This window comes from Daucus carota, chromosome 3, assembly GCF_001625215.2.
Source record: "Daucus carota subsp. sativus chromosome 3, DH1 v3.0, whole genome shotgun sequence".
NCBI classification, from domain to species: domain Eukaryota; kingdom Viridiplantae; phylum Streptophyta; class Magnoliopsida; order Apiales; family Apiaceae; genus Daucus; species Daucus carota.
In genome coordinates this window covers 57,233,526-57,250,103 of record NC_030383.2, presented here as the reverse complement: position 1 = coordinate 57,250,103, position 16,578 = coordinate 57,233,526, and the positions used below count along the sequence as shown (strand labels likewise).

At 30.2% G+C, this 16,578-nt stretch overlaps 1 protein-coding gene and 1 long non-coding RNA gene across 5 annotated transcripts; both read left to right on the top strand.

Moving 5' to 3' along the window:
- The first annotated feature begins 1,758 nt into the window (after positions 1–1,758).
- On the top strand, positions 1,759–2,952 carry LOC135151711 (uncharacterized). The gene is made up of 2 exons (XR_010290595.1): positions 1,759–2,178; positions 2,580–2,952. It is a non-coding gene; the product is annotated as an uncharacterized LOC135151711 (long non-coding RNA).
- A 7,011-nt stretch (positions 2,953–9,963) lies between these two features.
- Positions 9,964–16,318, top strand: LOC108213055 (transcription factor RAX1). 4 transcript variants are annotated; one of them, XM_017384787.2, is made up of 9 exons: positions 9,964–10,093; positions 10,241–10,461; positions 11,865–11,935; positions 12,011–12,158; positions 12,244–12,347; positions 13,259–13,368; positions 13,569–14,382; positions 14,764–14,893; positions 15,005–16,318. In XM_017384787.2, the coding sequence occupies exons 7-9, from the start codon at positions 14,247–14,249 to the stop codon at positions 15,450–15,452; spliced, it is 714 nt and encodes a 237-aa protein (XP_017240276.1). In that variant the 5' UTR covers positions 9,964–10,093; positions 10,241–10,461; positions 11,865–11,935; positions 12,011–12,158; positions 12,244–12,347; positions 13,259–13,368; positions 13,569–14,246; the 3' UTR covers positions 15,453–16,318. The 4 variants fall into 4 exon arrangements, 2 of the variants coding, with proteins under 2 accessions (XP_017240276.1, XP_017240275.1); XM_017384786.2 differs by lacking the exon at positions 12,244–12,347; XR_010290139.1 differs by lacking the exons at positions 13,569–14,382; positions 14,764–14,893; positions 15,005–16,318 and adding an exon at positions 13,444–13,488.
- The last annotated feature ends 260 nt before the right edge of the window (positions 16,319–16,578 follow it).

Here is a 16,578-nt window from a genome sequence, read left to right as displayed (position 1 = left end):
CTCTGGTAATAGTTCTCTTGCTCGATTTTCTAACTTGGTGGTGCCGTTCTTCTACAACGATGAGTGAAGGATGTTTATACAATATTAAAAAAAAAAAAATAAAGGTTGTTGCAAGCAAAGATAGTTATAGACCACTATGTGGGAGTCGACAAATCCAAACACGGGAAAAGAATATAGTCTTGACATGATATTGATGGATGATATCAATAAATTAACTATTAGTGATGTGTGTTTGTTGGTTATTTTTTTATAACATTTGTTTTGTTTATCGGACATGTTTGTTGTTGTTAATTTTTATATGATTTACTTTGTATACAGGAAAAAATTATCATAATCTGTTTGCTCCGTTCAAGCAACTTTTAAGTGAAGGTTGTTTACACATTATTAAAAAATAAATATTATTACAAGCAAGAGTAGTTATAGACCGCTATATCAAGGATTTAGGTTAGATGTTTTTGTGCACAATCAATCCAAAAAAATTGGAGGAAGGTGACAATGTAAGAACATGATTACTTTTTAAAAAACACAAATAAAATTAAGATTCGTCGTGCATTAAATTGTTAATACGTGTATAAATTTATTTTCATTTTTTCAGCATGAATTATATTCCAATTTTGCAATTTTATATATTAGTATTGGTATTACATCAAGATTTTTATAATATAAAATTTATGTTATCCTACAAATATTAACTTGGAAACATTAATATACGTTTTATAGATAACCACAAAATTATTTTATTCTACAAATATTAATATTACATCATTAATATAATTTTTATAGACCGCCGCAACGCGCGGCTTCTCAACTAGTATTTTTATAATTTGTTAAGCACGCTAACCACTCATGTCTCAGAAAATTGTGCCTGTGACCGCTCTTAATCAATAGTAAGTCATCTTTTTTTTCTACAATGCAGCTTTATGTCTTACAAAATTAGTATCTATTTTAATAATTATCAGATGAGCCAGAGTCAACTCCGAGTGTTCTGAGACAACAGATAATAAGTCCACCGCTTAAGTGTTTAAGTGACGAAAATGTCAGAATATTAAATTCATATGTTTCCGAAGATGACGCCATATTAACTCTCAACATAAACATAAAAATGGGTTCTCGACTTGGAAAATGTTAGGAGCAGAAGATACACCCTCCGACCCATTTTAACGGATTTTGACTTTTTTATATGTATTTTAAAATGTTAAAAAAATAACATCTAAACATAATTTTTAATTATAAAATTTACATCATATTAAATTTTTGACATAAAAAGTGAATTTTTTTTATTGAGCATATTATTTTTTTACACCTCAATAACGTGTCAAAAAGTCAAATATCAGTTAAAATGGGACGGATGCAGTATTTCATCTATCTTTATGACGTTTTGATTTTTAACACATAATTCTAGGTGTTTTGATTAGGTATTTAGAAATATTATCTTTCAAATTTTATTTTTCTGAATAAAAATACATAATCAAAATTTTAATTAAAAGAAACCAATCAAAAATGATAATTTTTATTATCTGGTCAACCTACCTATCTAAAAACGGGTGTTAAAAGTCAAAACGTGAAATAAAAAAATAAAGTAAGTAATATAATACAAAAGACTCTCAAAAATTTTCTTAACTTAATATGAGCAATTAAGCATTTATGTTCTCAAGACAAGACAGCGATCTACTCTCGACTCAAATGATTTTTGAGTGAATGTAAATCTTAAAATACAGTAAAATCCTGATAAAACAGATTTTAAGGTTTGAGGAGAGTTTGGTCGCCAAAACTTTATATATGTTGCATATGCCTTTAAGTTTCATACAGAAATGGCACTATAATATGGAGCTACACCAGCTCCAGTTCTGTTGTTCAAACACTCATGACTATTTCTTGCATCAGTAATTTTCCTCAAGCTCCTTCAATCTTCTGCTAAACACTTCAAACTCAGCTTCATTGGCGAATCACCTTCCCACGCGGGTTCTGGTTCTGTACCGATACACATGTAACCATTCGAATGATTTGGCAGAACATCCAAATTATTAAATCACCATAATTTTTGAAGCTTGAAGTTGTGTTGGAAAGTATGATAGAAGCTTTTAAGGCCTGAGTTGGATGTTGAAACCATCTGTTTCATTTCAACTAGATGTTGCACTTGGTAAATCATACGCATCGGAGCTACTAATGACTTCAAGAGTGAGTTGCACAGACTTAATCCCTGTGACTTCGTTTAGATTTTTATTTTTAAGGCAAATAATAATGCCTCTTAGTAAAACATGTGTCCTTATTGCTAGATGTATGTACAAATCTGATCTGATATATCATGCATGTTGAGATCCGGTGTCAGAGAAGGCGTAGAAGTGTTTATGTGCCAAGGATGAACAATTCTTATATTTGATTAACATTCTCAAACAAGACAGTTTAAGACTGCGTTCACTTGGATGGAATGAAATGGAGGAAGAATAAAATGAAATTTACAGAGAAGAACTTTTTTTATTTAATTTCATTCAAGTGAACGCAGCCTAAGTGTTGCATGTTTCTAGTTCCATATATCCTTGTAGTTGACTGACAAAATTTTGGGAATGATTTTATTATAGGCCAGGAAGTGAACGCCTCTGTCGTGTTTTCCAACACAATTCAAGCTTCAAAAGTTATGGCAATTTAATTATTTGGATGTTCGGTCAGATCATTCGAAGATATTGGTGCAGAACCAGAGCCCGCTTGGGCAGTATCCAGTGATGAAACTCTCTAAAAGGTTGAAGCAGCTTGAAGGAAATTGATGCAAGAAGTAGTAGAAGAAATTTGAATAGAATTGGATCAGGGAATGCCATATTAACTATTAAATTAAACCTGTTAGTTGCTGTAACAGAACCTTGAGTTGCAGGAGTTCCTCTGCAAACTGGAACTCCAAAGAGTTCAAGCTGTGTGATTCTGAAACTTCAATGAAAGCCTAACTCATGATTTATTATATGTTTTTATGTGATGTGAGACTTGATGTTATTTTGTCAAGCATATATTGGTGCTTCACTCACTCTTATGTTGTGTTCCTTAGTTCAAGAAATAAAGTATGAAAAATTGTTTTTCTTTAACTAAATATATACGAGATTATTTTTAAATTTCAAATTTCTTTTCTTTTCCTTTCCAAACATCACTTAAAAACATGTTTGAAAATTTAAAATTTTCTCTATCTTTTCTTTTTTCTTTGTTAAAAAAATTCTAAAAACTCTAATATACAACATTATTTTCACACTAATATCCTCAGTTTTTGTTGGAATGAATGATTGTTTATCAACCTCATAACAATTTATATTGTGAAAAACTATTTTTCCTTGTAGTTATCAATTATCACATCACTTATCACATGATTAAAGTGTAGCATTATGAGTGGTTCCTTGTTTTATGTTCTTTGTTTTCAGGTTCTTGTAGGTGCAACCTCCCATTTCTTTTCAAGTTTTGTTCCTTGCATGTCGGAGTTAAGAAAAGACTATTTTCATGTTCCAGTTTTCTTTACCTTGTTTTTTGTTCAAATAAAATTGTCTATTTTAAATTATTATTGTAAATGGTAAGTAAATTCGGTTAAAATTTTTGAAAAACAATACAAAATTTTGACAACATATAATTTACTTATTATGATTATAAAATTCATCAACTTTAACATGAGGACAAAAAATGGCACAAAAAGTGAGACAAAGGGTATCAATGGTCTTTATTATTACGAATTTTCTATGGTGTGCCCAAGGGCACACAATAGTCACTAACTTCCATGAAAATTCTAGTTTTTGATTGGTGGATGAATAATAAATGTAAATGGCCCTCCTGCATTCACATCAATTCCACCAATCAAAACAAGCATGAAAGTTGGAGCTTATTGTGTGCCCTTGGGCACACATTACAAAGACTGTTATTATCATGTTAGAAGAGCATTCCAAAGTGAAAGTGTGGATAACAATCACCTAATAATCAATTCAAATTGGTCGGCCATCACTTTCTTACACAGGAAATCAAAATGCATGCAGTTGTCTTTAAGATTCACAGAGATATTAACATTTCTAATAATAATAATAATAATAATAATAATAATAATAATAATAATAATAATAATAATACTCCCTCCATCTCATTTTAAGTGTCCTGTTTTGACTTTCAACGGTACCAATTTTTGACCAGGCATAAGCATAAAGAACAAATTAGTTATTATTTTAGAAAACTAAAAATTACTTTTTATAGTGTATTGTATGTATTTTGTAATGACATAATTTTTTTTATTTTTAAAATTTATATTATATGTGTAAATCTCGGTCAAATTGTGGTTAATTTGAACATTCAAAAGTCAAACATGACACCTAAAATGGGATGGAGGGAGTAATAATATAAATTTGTAAGTACATTATATTTGAAATTTTATTTTATGATTAAATGGAAATCAAAAAATACCAACAACGTTGATCAACCAAAAACGGACGAAATTAGTTATTTTGGACAAGATTCTAACCGTCGAAATTAGTCACTTTTAATTTCTTGTAGCGTGATGAGGTATTAATAATTATCGACTTGTTATTGTATAAGTATTAATTTTTTAATTTGAAGGAATACTATGAGACGGACTAACCCAACCCGCTCTTTCATGTTTGGTCATGCAAGTTTAAAATTAAAAATTATTTATGAATGTAGAGAAATGCATTACAGTGATAAGTTGGTTATGATTTAGATTAAGTTATTATGAAAGTGTTTAGAGATGTGATCTATAAATTATTTAATCTAAATGTATTGTTTGAATAATTTAAATTATAATATTTGTTAATTTATAAAAATCGAATGTTATTAGAAAAGAAGTATAAATTATGAAAATTAAATTAGATTTTTGAATTTTTTTGGTTTTTCGGTGGAAATTTTTTTAAACGCTTCTTTGTAGATACCCTTCAAAAAGACAGAAGTAACTTTTTATAGAAAGATAACGGGATATTTGGGATTTGGTTAAAAAGTGTTTATTGTTTATAAATGAGAAGTTAATTATAAATGAGAAATAATTCTTATTTTTATGTGTTTGGAGAAAAAATTTAAGTTTACAATTTATTGGATACAAAAATTATTAATATAATAATAAATTATGTAAATTATTTTTTAAAGTTATCCTTTACATATTTGTAAAATCAAATTTCAAAAATAAAAATTAGTCAGGTTTAGTATTTTAAATTAGTCACATTATTATGTGATTTGTCGAACACCTTAACCAAGTCTTAATTTATTTCTAACTTCTTCTCTACTTCTTTACTTTAAACAAAAAACACTTATTTTAACCTTAGCCAAACGCTCAAATAATTTGTCAGTAATTTAAGATGGACTTTTAGAATAGTCCTAAATCTTGACGTGCGTACTCTAGCGCTTGTACGTTGTTCTATATATTTTTCTAATGTTTATAGTTAACATGTTATACAACTCACTGTATCATCATCAACCGAATATATAACACCTCATTTCAAGTCCAAAAATTTATAGCATACTGCCATAAACAAAATTCGGTTACATACATGGTCAAATTTGTTTACATCTAAGATGAAATATTTTGAATCAAAATGCTCGTGAGCACGCATTTTTGACCCAGGTAATAAAGCTTGTGGTCCTTGCATTGCTGGGGCACAAAGATTTATAAATACTCAAGTTGATAGGTACTTAGTACTTACCTTGACTGGGTTAAAATCTTTGGGTTTTTAGCCGCGCTTAAATGTTCGGCTTGTTCATTTATATGTTAGAATCATTTATATGTACTGTTCGTGTAAAAAATCAAACATTATTTATAAGAAACTGAGAATATTACTTTTTGTTTCATGACTTCTACTTCTTTCTTAAACATTTTAGTCATTTATAAGTCTTAACGTATTTCTAACTTTTACTTCACTTCTTTACTTTGGGGCCGTTTGGATAAGTTTAAAATAAGTGTTTTTACTTAAAGTAAAAAAGTGAAATAGAAATTAGAAGCAAGTTAAGACTATAAATGGTTAAAGTGGTTGAGTTAGCATTCCTAACTTATTGTAAGTACTTCTGTACTTTTTATACAAACGGTATAAATAAGTATGTTTAACTTACAAACCTAGAAGCCGGGCTTAAAAGTTCCGGCCAAACATTCCTTTTAAGCAAGAAGCACTTATTTTAAACTCAGTCAAACGGCCTTTTTGTCTCATTCTTATTCATTAAAATTTAACATAAGGTAATCTATTAGAGCATCTCCAACCATTGAAAGCTCTTGGATAAAAAGTGAGTTGGCATACTAAAAAAATAAAATTAGACAACAGCTCGAAAAACTCATACTCCAACCCTACCCAGTTTTTGTCTATAATTTTAGCCAACCTCCTATAGATGGCTAAATTTTTCGAACCTCTACGGTCTGTATGAAATCTGTAGGGAAAATTCACATCACTTATTACCGTGTTGGACTTATATATTATATTTTAATAATCTAAAATATTAATAACATACTATTTTTAAATTATAGCCAACCAATATAGGCAATACCGTTGAAGCAAAATGTATTACAGGTTCAGCAAATTTTACACAATGTCTCACGAGTCTCATTTAGCCAACCATTATAGCCAACAGTGTTGGAGATGCTCTTAGGAGGCGGGGGAGTAAGAGCATTTCTATTAATAAAAATTTTAGTTAAAATTATGTATGTGATATTTAGGTGGCATCTTGATAATTTCTACAATTTTAATCTTTTATTCAGTTAACAAAATATAACTTTTATTAACTATATATAGTTATGTAAACTCTTAACTATATATTAATAAAAATATAATTATAAAAAAATTTATATATATATATATATATATATATATTGCCTTAACAAAAACTTCTCAAAATTAATATAACCCACAATCGTACGTATATTCCAGTTATGCATACTCTGACAAATGTATACAGTACATTCAATAATTGCACTTAGATCAGGTCCAATAGATTACTTATTTCATTACTTATTAATAATAATAGTTTAAATTAATGAATCCTAGCGAGTCACAGTGACTTAGGTAATCTGTAACTCCAATAGCAATCCCCATATTTGTTCTCCTATTATTATTTTAATAATAAATTTGAGAGAAAAAAGTAGGAAAATGTGGGAAAATACAAAGAAATAAAGAGATAAATGATTATTTTATTCATAAATGTTAAATAGGTAATGATCACTAAGAGCATCTCCAATGGCGTTGACTATAACCGTTGGCTAAATTGGATCTATAAGATATTATGTAAAATGTGCCGAACTTGTAAGACATTGTTCTTCAATGGTATTGGCTATATTGATTGGCTATAATTTAAAAAAAGTATGTTATTAATATTTAGATTATTATAAATAGAATATATCAGTTTGATATGATAATAAATAATATGTAATCAGTGAGAAGGAGGAAAATAAATTGCGGGAGATGACGTGAAATTCGCTACAGATCTGTAGCGGATCGACAAATATAGTCATCCATAACGGGATGGCTATAATTATACATAAGAGGTTGTTGTGGTTGAAGTTCTATTTTTTGTGAACATTGGCTATAAAAATTAATTTCGGAAAGCCACGTGAACTTCTAGCTAAGGGCTTGCGAGGGTTGGAGATGCTCTAACACTTACTTAAAAATAAATAATGGCTAAAAGATTTGAGATTGTGTTGGTGATTTAGGTAACCACACAGTATTTGATTGTCTTTTTATGATATATTACATAAATATGAGTTTAGAAACTTATCTTTAAGTGACCTATTTGAACCTCCAAGACACTTCGTCATTTCACCCGGTCATAGAAACATAACCAATGCCAATTATAAACTAGAAAAATGACATAAATCTCAATCGAGCTAAACTCATTATTTTAATGCTTATTTTATCTAGAAACATGGTCAAACCGCCTTCACAAAATATAAAGAAAAAAAAAATTCGCTTACTTTCAAATACCGATCTATGTTCTTTTCTATGTACATTATAATTGCACGTGTTTGCTACAGTATCCTGCCCATGCTGGAAAACTGCCCTCCAAGTTCAGCTTATTTACAAGCCTGCCACCGCTCATACTTAATGCATTTACTTTATGAATGGACAAGAACATGCCACGTTGATGTTCTTTTTTCTTCTCTTCATGTTGCAGCATAAGCCCACGTGTAGTTACTCTGATACAGAACACATAAGCTTAGAAGAAAGTGCAAAGCTTCCGAGCGAAGCTTTCTCGCCGCAGGACGAGCAAACACCTGCGATTTGTAATATTTTACAGTTTTTAAATGATTCAAATTTCAAAATGTATGGCAGCCTGCAAGGATAAAAAACACACCAAAAATTACGTGAACAAAAATGAAAAGAAAATCGGTAGTTTGTAATATTGGAAAATTTATAATTTTGGATATATATATATATATACAAAGATAAAAATAATAATTGTTATTTCTTCCGTTTTGAGATTATATGTCATTTGACTTTTTAACACATATTTCTAAGATATTTATTTTTGAAAATTTATTATTTTAAATTATAATTTTGGTTTTATATCTTTATAACAATTATTTTAACTATATGATCAAAAGCCTTAGAAGTGCGGATAAATAATCAAACGATTTATATTTCAAATTAGATAGACTAATTAATTAATTAAGATACTCCCTCCATTCCAAAATAATAGTCGCTTTGACTTTGTGCACGTAGTTTTAGGTGTAAAAAAACATACTTCTATACACTATTTATGAATTTTTCTTTTTCTGAATAAAAGTTTAACATCCCTATTTTTATTCAAAAAAAGAAAATTTGAAAAATAATATTTAGAAATATGTTTTTTATGCACCTCAAAATACGTGCAAAAAGTCAAGACGACTATTATTTTGGAACGGAGGGAGTACAATATTATTTAGTGTTTGGACTTATAACCCTGGACTTATAACCCTAGCTTATGGACTTCTTAGTCATAAATAGCTTATTTGTATCGTTTGTGTAACATTTTATAACTCAATTTCTCAACTCGAAGTCAAAATTTGAGAAATTTAAATTTCTAACGGCTTGAGTGAGTTATTTTTATTTTGAAAATTGATTTTATAAATATATAAAAGGTAAATTTTAAAAGATAATTCATAATAATTTATTATTATATTAATAATTTTTATATCCAAATTTTATGCCCAATGATTTCTAAACACTAAAAAATTCCAAACACACAAATCACAAGATCTAATTTTGAGACAAAAAAATATGCATACAAAGATGGAAATATAGATCGTTTAACTTTTTAACACATTTTTTTAAGTCTTATATTTTTATTTTATTTTTAAAATTATAATATTAATTACTCTTATACACATTTTATTTTTAACACATTTTTTAAAGTCTTATACAAGATCGAAAGACTTAGAAGTGCGGAAAGTCATACATTTTATGTTTCAAATAGATGGAATAATTAATTAATTAAGGTGCAATATAATATTATTTGGTGTTTGGTTGAGCCAATTAGTCATAACAGCTTATGCGTATCGTTTGTGTAATAATTTATAAGTCAATTTCCAACTTAGAAGTCAGGATGTGAGAAATTAAAAAATTCTAATATTTTTTTAATGAGTTATTTTATTTATTGAAATTTGATTTTATATTTCTTAAGAAATAATTTGTAATAATTTATTATAATATTAAAAATTTATATTCAATCTATTTTATTTACAACTCTGTCACCGTCAAAAGTACTCTCATTATTTTTTATTATTTGACGCTTTGATTTTGGGTACACATTTTTAAGTGCTTTGACTAGCTATTTTAAAATATTATTTTTTCAAACTTTTTTTCTGAATAAAAATATATGACTAAAATTTTTATTCACAAAAAAAATCAAAAATAATAATTTTTGTTATCCGATCAACCCAGCTAAAAATATGTGTTAAAACTCATATTGTCAAATAATAAAAAACAGGGAGTAATATATTATACTAACCACGTGCCCCCGGCCCCCTCACTTCACTTGCAAGCTGTCACTTTAAAACAGATTATATTTACAAATATTAAAAAATTCTAAACAAATCATTAATTATTTTCGTAATGGTGCTTGGTACGAGTCTTCTCGGCGAAGTTTCAGTTTCCCGGGCCTTTTGTACTTGCAGGTCTCTCCTCTTTCTTAGGTTCATCTTATGTATTTGAAATTTGAATTTAGATTTTACTCTTACTATTATCATCATAATCATAATATTCTTACTATCTAACTGACGATTCTCATGATTTCTAATTACAATCTTCTAATTTTTTTGCAGATCTAATTTTGATCGTTTATTGCATGAGAGATTCACTCTGAGATAACTCTCACACTCTTATATGTCTTCATATCTCTTTGATTTGTGTTACATGTTGTGCTTATCTTACTAATAATTGTTTAATTTGTTGACTGAGGAATGCAGACAAACTGTTTGATGAAATGCGTATGAGACGAGATTGTGAGACACATCAAACCAATTAACAAGACTGCGGTTTGAAGGTTTAAAATAATTATAATTTTATTTTCTATTGTTTTGTGCATGTATATTTTTTTTATATTTTAGATGGGTGTGTTTCTTATTATGTATATATATGATTATTATAAATCTTAGAGGTTGCAGATGGTTGTGTTATTATCCTGATTATATATTTCTGTAATTATAATCATGTATTACAATCTGCTAATATGCATAATAGATTGTAGATGTACAGACAATTTGTTTAATATAGGTTGCAGATGTGTAATTTTTATCTCATTTTTATCTTATATGCGTGAGATACTACATTATTTAGAAAAATGGATTGATGAATTGATTTGTATAAGAGATTGGTTGTAGAGAGATAATTATAATTAATTGTTTAGTAAATTTAACTTCTTTGCATTTTAACACCCTTCCAACTATTCTTAAATTTGGTTGTGTTTGTAAACGTTGGATTAATGAATATACTTCTACGACTGCCACGGTTAGCACATGACTGATTATTGCGACAAAGAGATGATGTGTTATATAATTACATTAACATTTTATATATTCTCTCAAGGTGATCAAATGAACGTTATGGTACTCCTTATCATCTTACTATTTAGTATATGGTAGTGAAGTTGGCAATGGCTTGAATCTGTCACAGTTGATTTTCTATTTACATCTTAAAGTTTTCTACTTTTTTTGTACACTCCGTTATGTGAATTTTGGTTTAATAAGTTCGTATATGCAAAAGTAGTTGCCATTATATATGCTTGATACTTAAATGATTGTTTATTGTGACAAAGAGACTTTGACTATAAAACTTCTAGGATCATGAAAAGCGGTCAATTAGCTTATAAAGTAAGCTATTTATTATTTTCTTGGTTGATATGTTATTTGCATATTGCTCAAGCGGTGGTTATACATAATTCAAACAATTTTTATCATAGTGTTTTAAGAAAATTCGATGATTTTGTTAGCGTTTGATTTTGTTTCAAGAAAATTCGATGATTCCACGTATATGGCTTTCGTGTGCTACTAACATTAGTTTGGAGAAGTGATATATTTCAAGTAATGTATTTCACATATACGGATTTAGTTTGGAGATGTGATATATAAGAAGTGACATATCACTTCTCCAAATGCTTGCAAACTATGGCTTTTTTGTGCTGCTGACATTAAGATTGCACAATTGACATTAGTTTAGATAATTAAGATGTTAATCTTCTTGGTGTGCTAAATATAGTTGATTAACCTTTCTTATTACATACATAAGAAAGCTCGCTGCAATATTTCAGTTTTAGACCTTTTCCAATGTATTTTTGTTGCATCTCGCCAATTCTTATTTTTTTTTAATGCATTTGAAATGTGCACTCTAAGTGTTTGATGTTTTGTCAAAGAGAAAAACATGAATTGATGCTCTACCATGGCTATGTAGGTGATACTGAAGTTGCTGTGAAGATGCTCCCTCCATCATCAACTCAGGGCTACAAAGAATTCCAAACTGAGGTATGTAGTAATCATAAAGTTATGCTTTGTTTTTTTTTTGCCCGAATATGCCCTACTAATGTATTTTGATTGCAGGCCAGCTTTCTGATGAGTGTTCACCACAAGAACTTAAGTTCTTTAGTTGGTTACTGCAATGAGGATGTGAACATGGGAATCATTTATAAGTATATGACTAATCGTTTATAAGTATATGACTAATCGGGACTTAAATAGGATCTCTTAGGTAAGTGTTGGTTTACAATTTTTGAGTCATCTCACTTTTAAATTTTGTTTTTACTCTTCTTATATGCACACAATAATAATTTCAGCACAAGTAAATGATGTCTCCATAAAGTTGTTAGAGTTACATTTTTCTGTATGACAAAGAAAATAGAAGGTCTTTTCTTCACTGTCCAGTTAAATGGAACAACAGGTATCTATATACGTATATTATATTTCATTCTATAATCTGTGATGCAAAATGTATTTTATATGTATTGATAGATATAAAATTCCATTCCATACATTTGTGTCTAGCCCCAAAGATGTTAAACCGTCTCATGTAAGGCATATACACCTGCTTCGCTTAATCTTTCCAATCTTTTTTTGTTTATCCAGGGTTGTGTCGACAAGCTTTATGCAGTAGTTCACTTATGATTTATGTGCTAATAGTTTGTTCTTAAAATTGCACATATATGTTTATCATTAATGTAAGAAATATAGTTCTGATGTACACTTATTAAATACCTAGGTTCCTAGGAGTATGTTATAAGGATTTACGGTAATACAATAATACTTTCAATTTAATTTTATAGAACTTTATAACATGTCCTCAACAAAATATACTCAACAAAATATACTGTATCATCTCAACTAAACACAAAATATGACTACAAAATAATAGTTTGGCTAATCAAGTTCCGGTGGGATGTAACTAGGACAGGATAAGAATTCACTAGCTTCAACATAATAGTGGTGGATAACAAGTTAAGTTATTTGATATCATGTTTTCAATTTGGTTTTGTATTGGAGGTTATAAATCGTTAAAGAGAAGAAAGAGAACTATCAAAGTTGAAAAAAAGAGAATGTAATCGATAACAACAGGCCACACTAAACTCTATGATGTCGACTATTAAGGACACGTGTAATTTTACAACTTATATCTTAATGTAGCTATTTGTTGTTCTTTTAAAGCACATTTTATAATTTTTATTCTTTATTGTGTTCACTTGGTTATTAATTTTGGGTCCTGTAAAACAATTTTTTTTAATAATTTCTACTCATTAATACTCTATATTAACTTGATGGATGATCTACTGATTTAGCATGGATTTTGAATTCCAGGTTCAAAATTGTTGTTACAGTTTCAGATCTAAACAATTGAAATACAAATTGTGTTGGATGATAAGGAGATTCATACTATCACTGGAAAAAGAGCACAACTACTTGCCGAGGTCTATTTCTTATTATAATTTCTTTAACTTTTTATCGTCTAAAGCTATCAGTACTAACTTATTTTAGCCGATTAGTTGAAACATGATCAAACATTACCCGAGAATCAAATTGTCCAAGAGATAAGAATATGTCTTATGAAGTTAAAAATTCATTGTCAGTTTTTTCCTTCAATAAATTGTGTAATATCAAATGGTGGCAGCATTCTGTTTCTCGGAAGTTTCCACAATGCTTCCAGCTTATGCCTCTCAAGCCATATACCATCAAACTGGAACTACATGAAGGCAACATCATGAGGAAAAGTATCGTGTACTTTGCAACAAATATTTGTCATGGTTTTAAGTTGGAGGAAGAAAAACCAGCAGTCGAGCAGACAACAACCAGTACTGAACTTCAGGCTACGTCTTCGACTACTCAAATACCAGGACTTTCCGACCTCAACTGCGACAAAAGATTGAAAAGCAACAACGGCCATTCCACCTTCGAGATGTTTTCGTCAGCTTCATTTTGGTCAATAGACCCCTTTTGTAATGGTCATTATTTACTTTTCAGTGAAATAACAGGTTGATTATCAACTCTGTTGCAATCAAAACTGTAACATTTTGCTAATCACTCGGATTTGTGGAATCAAATATGATTTCTATGCTATATTGAAGTTCCGTTGTAGAATTATTTTTATCATGAAATAGCCCAGCAACGCGGGCATAAATACTAGTCTATATATGATGTTGTCGCAAAACTACAACATAACCCCACAAGTTTGCAACAAAGCATAAAATATTCTGAGCCTTCTCTGGTTGTGTTCTTGTCTTGCAAGAGCATCATTCTGCTTTTTACATTTGGGCTTCCCTTTTTATGTTGTTGAGTAGGGAGTGTGGGCATGGGAAGAGCACCTTGCTGCGATAAATCCAAGGTTAAGAAAGGAGCATGGTCTCCTGAAGAAGACTTCACTCTCAAGAACTATCTTCAGACTCATGGCTCTGCTGGCAATTGGATTACTCTTCCTCTCAAAGCAGGTCTCTCTCTCTCTCTCCCCCCCTCTCCCTCCCTCCCTCCCTCCCTCCCTCCCTCCCTCTCTCTCTCTCTCTCTCTCTCTCTCCCTCCCTCCCTCTCCTCTCTCTCTCTCTCCTCTCTCTCTCTCTCCTCTCTCTCCCCCTCACACAGAAGTATGTGTGAAAATGGCCCTCTCTCTCCCTCTCCCACACACACAGAAGTATGTGTGAAAATGTGATGGTGCAATGTCATGCCTATATCTCTAGTGTTTTAAAGTAGTGTATACCATAATAATTAGAAGTTCGAGCTGATTTTGCTCGATTATTTAAATTTCTGTAATCGACCAACGACCCGTTATTAAAAATAATTTGACGTTTTCTTATGGCATGAACGTTTGTGTACAGGGCTAAAACGATGCGGAAAGAGCTGCCGTCTGAGATGGCTTAATTATTTAAGACCAGACATTAAACATGGACCTTTTACAAAAGAAGAAGACTCCATTATCTTAAATCTCTATAATAAATTAGGAAGCAGGTACTATATTGTGAGAGTGCAACTTCTAATTTTAGCTTATTAAATTTTAATCAAATGCTTGCGAAATTTAATTATCTGATACTGATGAATACTCGTGCATGATTACATTAGATGGTCAGTTATAGCCTCACATTTAGAAGGAAGAACTGATAATGATGTGAAGAACTACTGGAACACTAAAATGAGGAAGAAGCTTCTGGCAGCAAAGGCTGGGATGAATACCGAAGATAACGCCAGTACTAATCTTCTGTATGAAAATGCTTATGGTGGATACATGGAATTTATCACTAATTCTGAATTCTCTGGTTGTCCGGAAACTAAGGTTCAAGATTATGAGATCGATACTTTGTCGAGTTTTCGAGATAATGCCAATGCTGGTGCTTCATGGGCTGAAAATGGAGGTGGTGGTGATCATAATGAGTTGCTATTCGGTTCGGGTTCGGGATTATCTTTATCTTGCCCGGCCGCTGGTGATGATCTCCTGGATGGTTTCGATTTTCTCGAAGAAATTATGAAGTCTTCCGATGAAATGGAATCTACTCTAGGCCATGCGAGATGATCGGGACATTAGTTATGTAAAGAAACTGATTAAAGTAAGTACTTCCTGGTCCTTATAATTTATAATTATAAAGCATCAAGACTTTTTGCACACAATTTTAAGTTTTTAAATTTTTCTTTTTCTGAATTAAAATATGTGATATATATTTTAATTCAGAAAAAGAAAATTTAAAAAAAAAATAATTTTAAGTTGGTGGTCAAAACACATAGAATTGTATGCAAAAAGTCTTGATGTCTTATAATAAGGACTATAGGGAGTAATATATTTGAAGTATGGTTTTTCTAGTATGTGTCTGTGAGCACATACTAAGCATTAAAATTTATGAGTTTGGAGGGTTTTGATTGGCTTATCCTCTCTAATAATAATGGAGTCTCTGCATTTACAACAACTATATCAATCAAAACTCTCCAAATTTATGAATTTTAGTACTTAGCATGTGCCAATGAACACTCGCCGGACAAATCCTTTGAAAGTAAACAAGATTAGGCAGAAATTGAAAAAAAAGGAGGGAGAGGTGGGAGCATTGACGAAGGGTGGTGGAAAATGTTGAATGAGAGACATTAATGTTGTTGAACACGAGAGAAGAGAGGGGAGAGTGGATAAGTCAATAAAAGTTTGGTAGTTTTGGATCTGACTCAATGGCCTGGCGTGGGCAGGACAGACAGACAGTCCTCACAAAACTTGCATGCATAGGTGCATTATTCAAAGCTGCTCACTAATGTTGCGTGCATAATTTATGTCATGTTTATCCTTCTTTACACTTTCTTGCTTTTTCACTGTTGCTTGTCTACTTCCTCGTTGAGTCGCGAATTTTGTTATCTCGAATATGATCGTTTGTACGAATATGTTTATCCTTCTTTACACTTTCTTTTCACTATTGCTTGCTCACTTTTACTTTAAAAGGTCGTTTAGATTAATTTAGAAAAAATACTTCTTCATTAAACTAAAAAAGGAGCGTAGAAGTGATAAGCAACTTAAAATTTATAAATTTTTAAATTGTTGAAAAAAAATAGAAGTTGTAAAAAAAAAAGCATATATTATCAATTTTTTATACGTGCTTCCAGCTTTTTTTACACAAATGAATTAAAAAAAACAAAATTTATTATTAAGCTCATGCTTCTCGTAA

What these genes read in the sequence shown, in the direction of transcription:
- LOC108213055 (XM_017384786.2), top strand. Translation starts at nt 14,247, where the DNA reads ATGGGAAGAGCACCTTGCTGCGATAAATCCAAGGTTAAGAAAGGAGCA. An exon ending in TACTCTTCCTCTCAAAGCAG is followed by an intron (nt 14,383 to 14,763) that starts GTCTCTCTCTCT and finishes GTTTGTGTACAG; the next exon opens with GGCTAAAACGATGCGGAAAG. An exon ending in TATAATAAATTAGGAAGCAG is followed by an intron (nt 14,894 to 15,004) that starts GTACTATATTGT and finishes TGATTACATTAG; the next exon opens with ATGGTCAGTTATAGCCTCAC.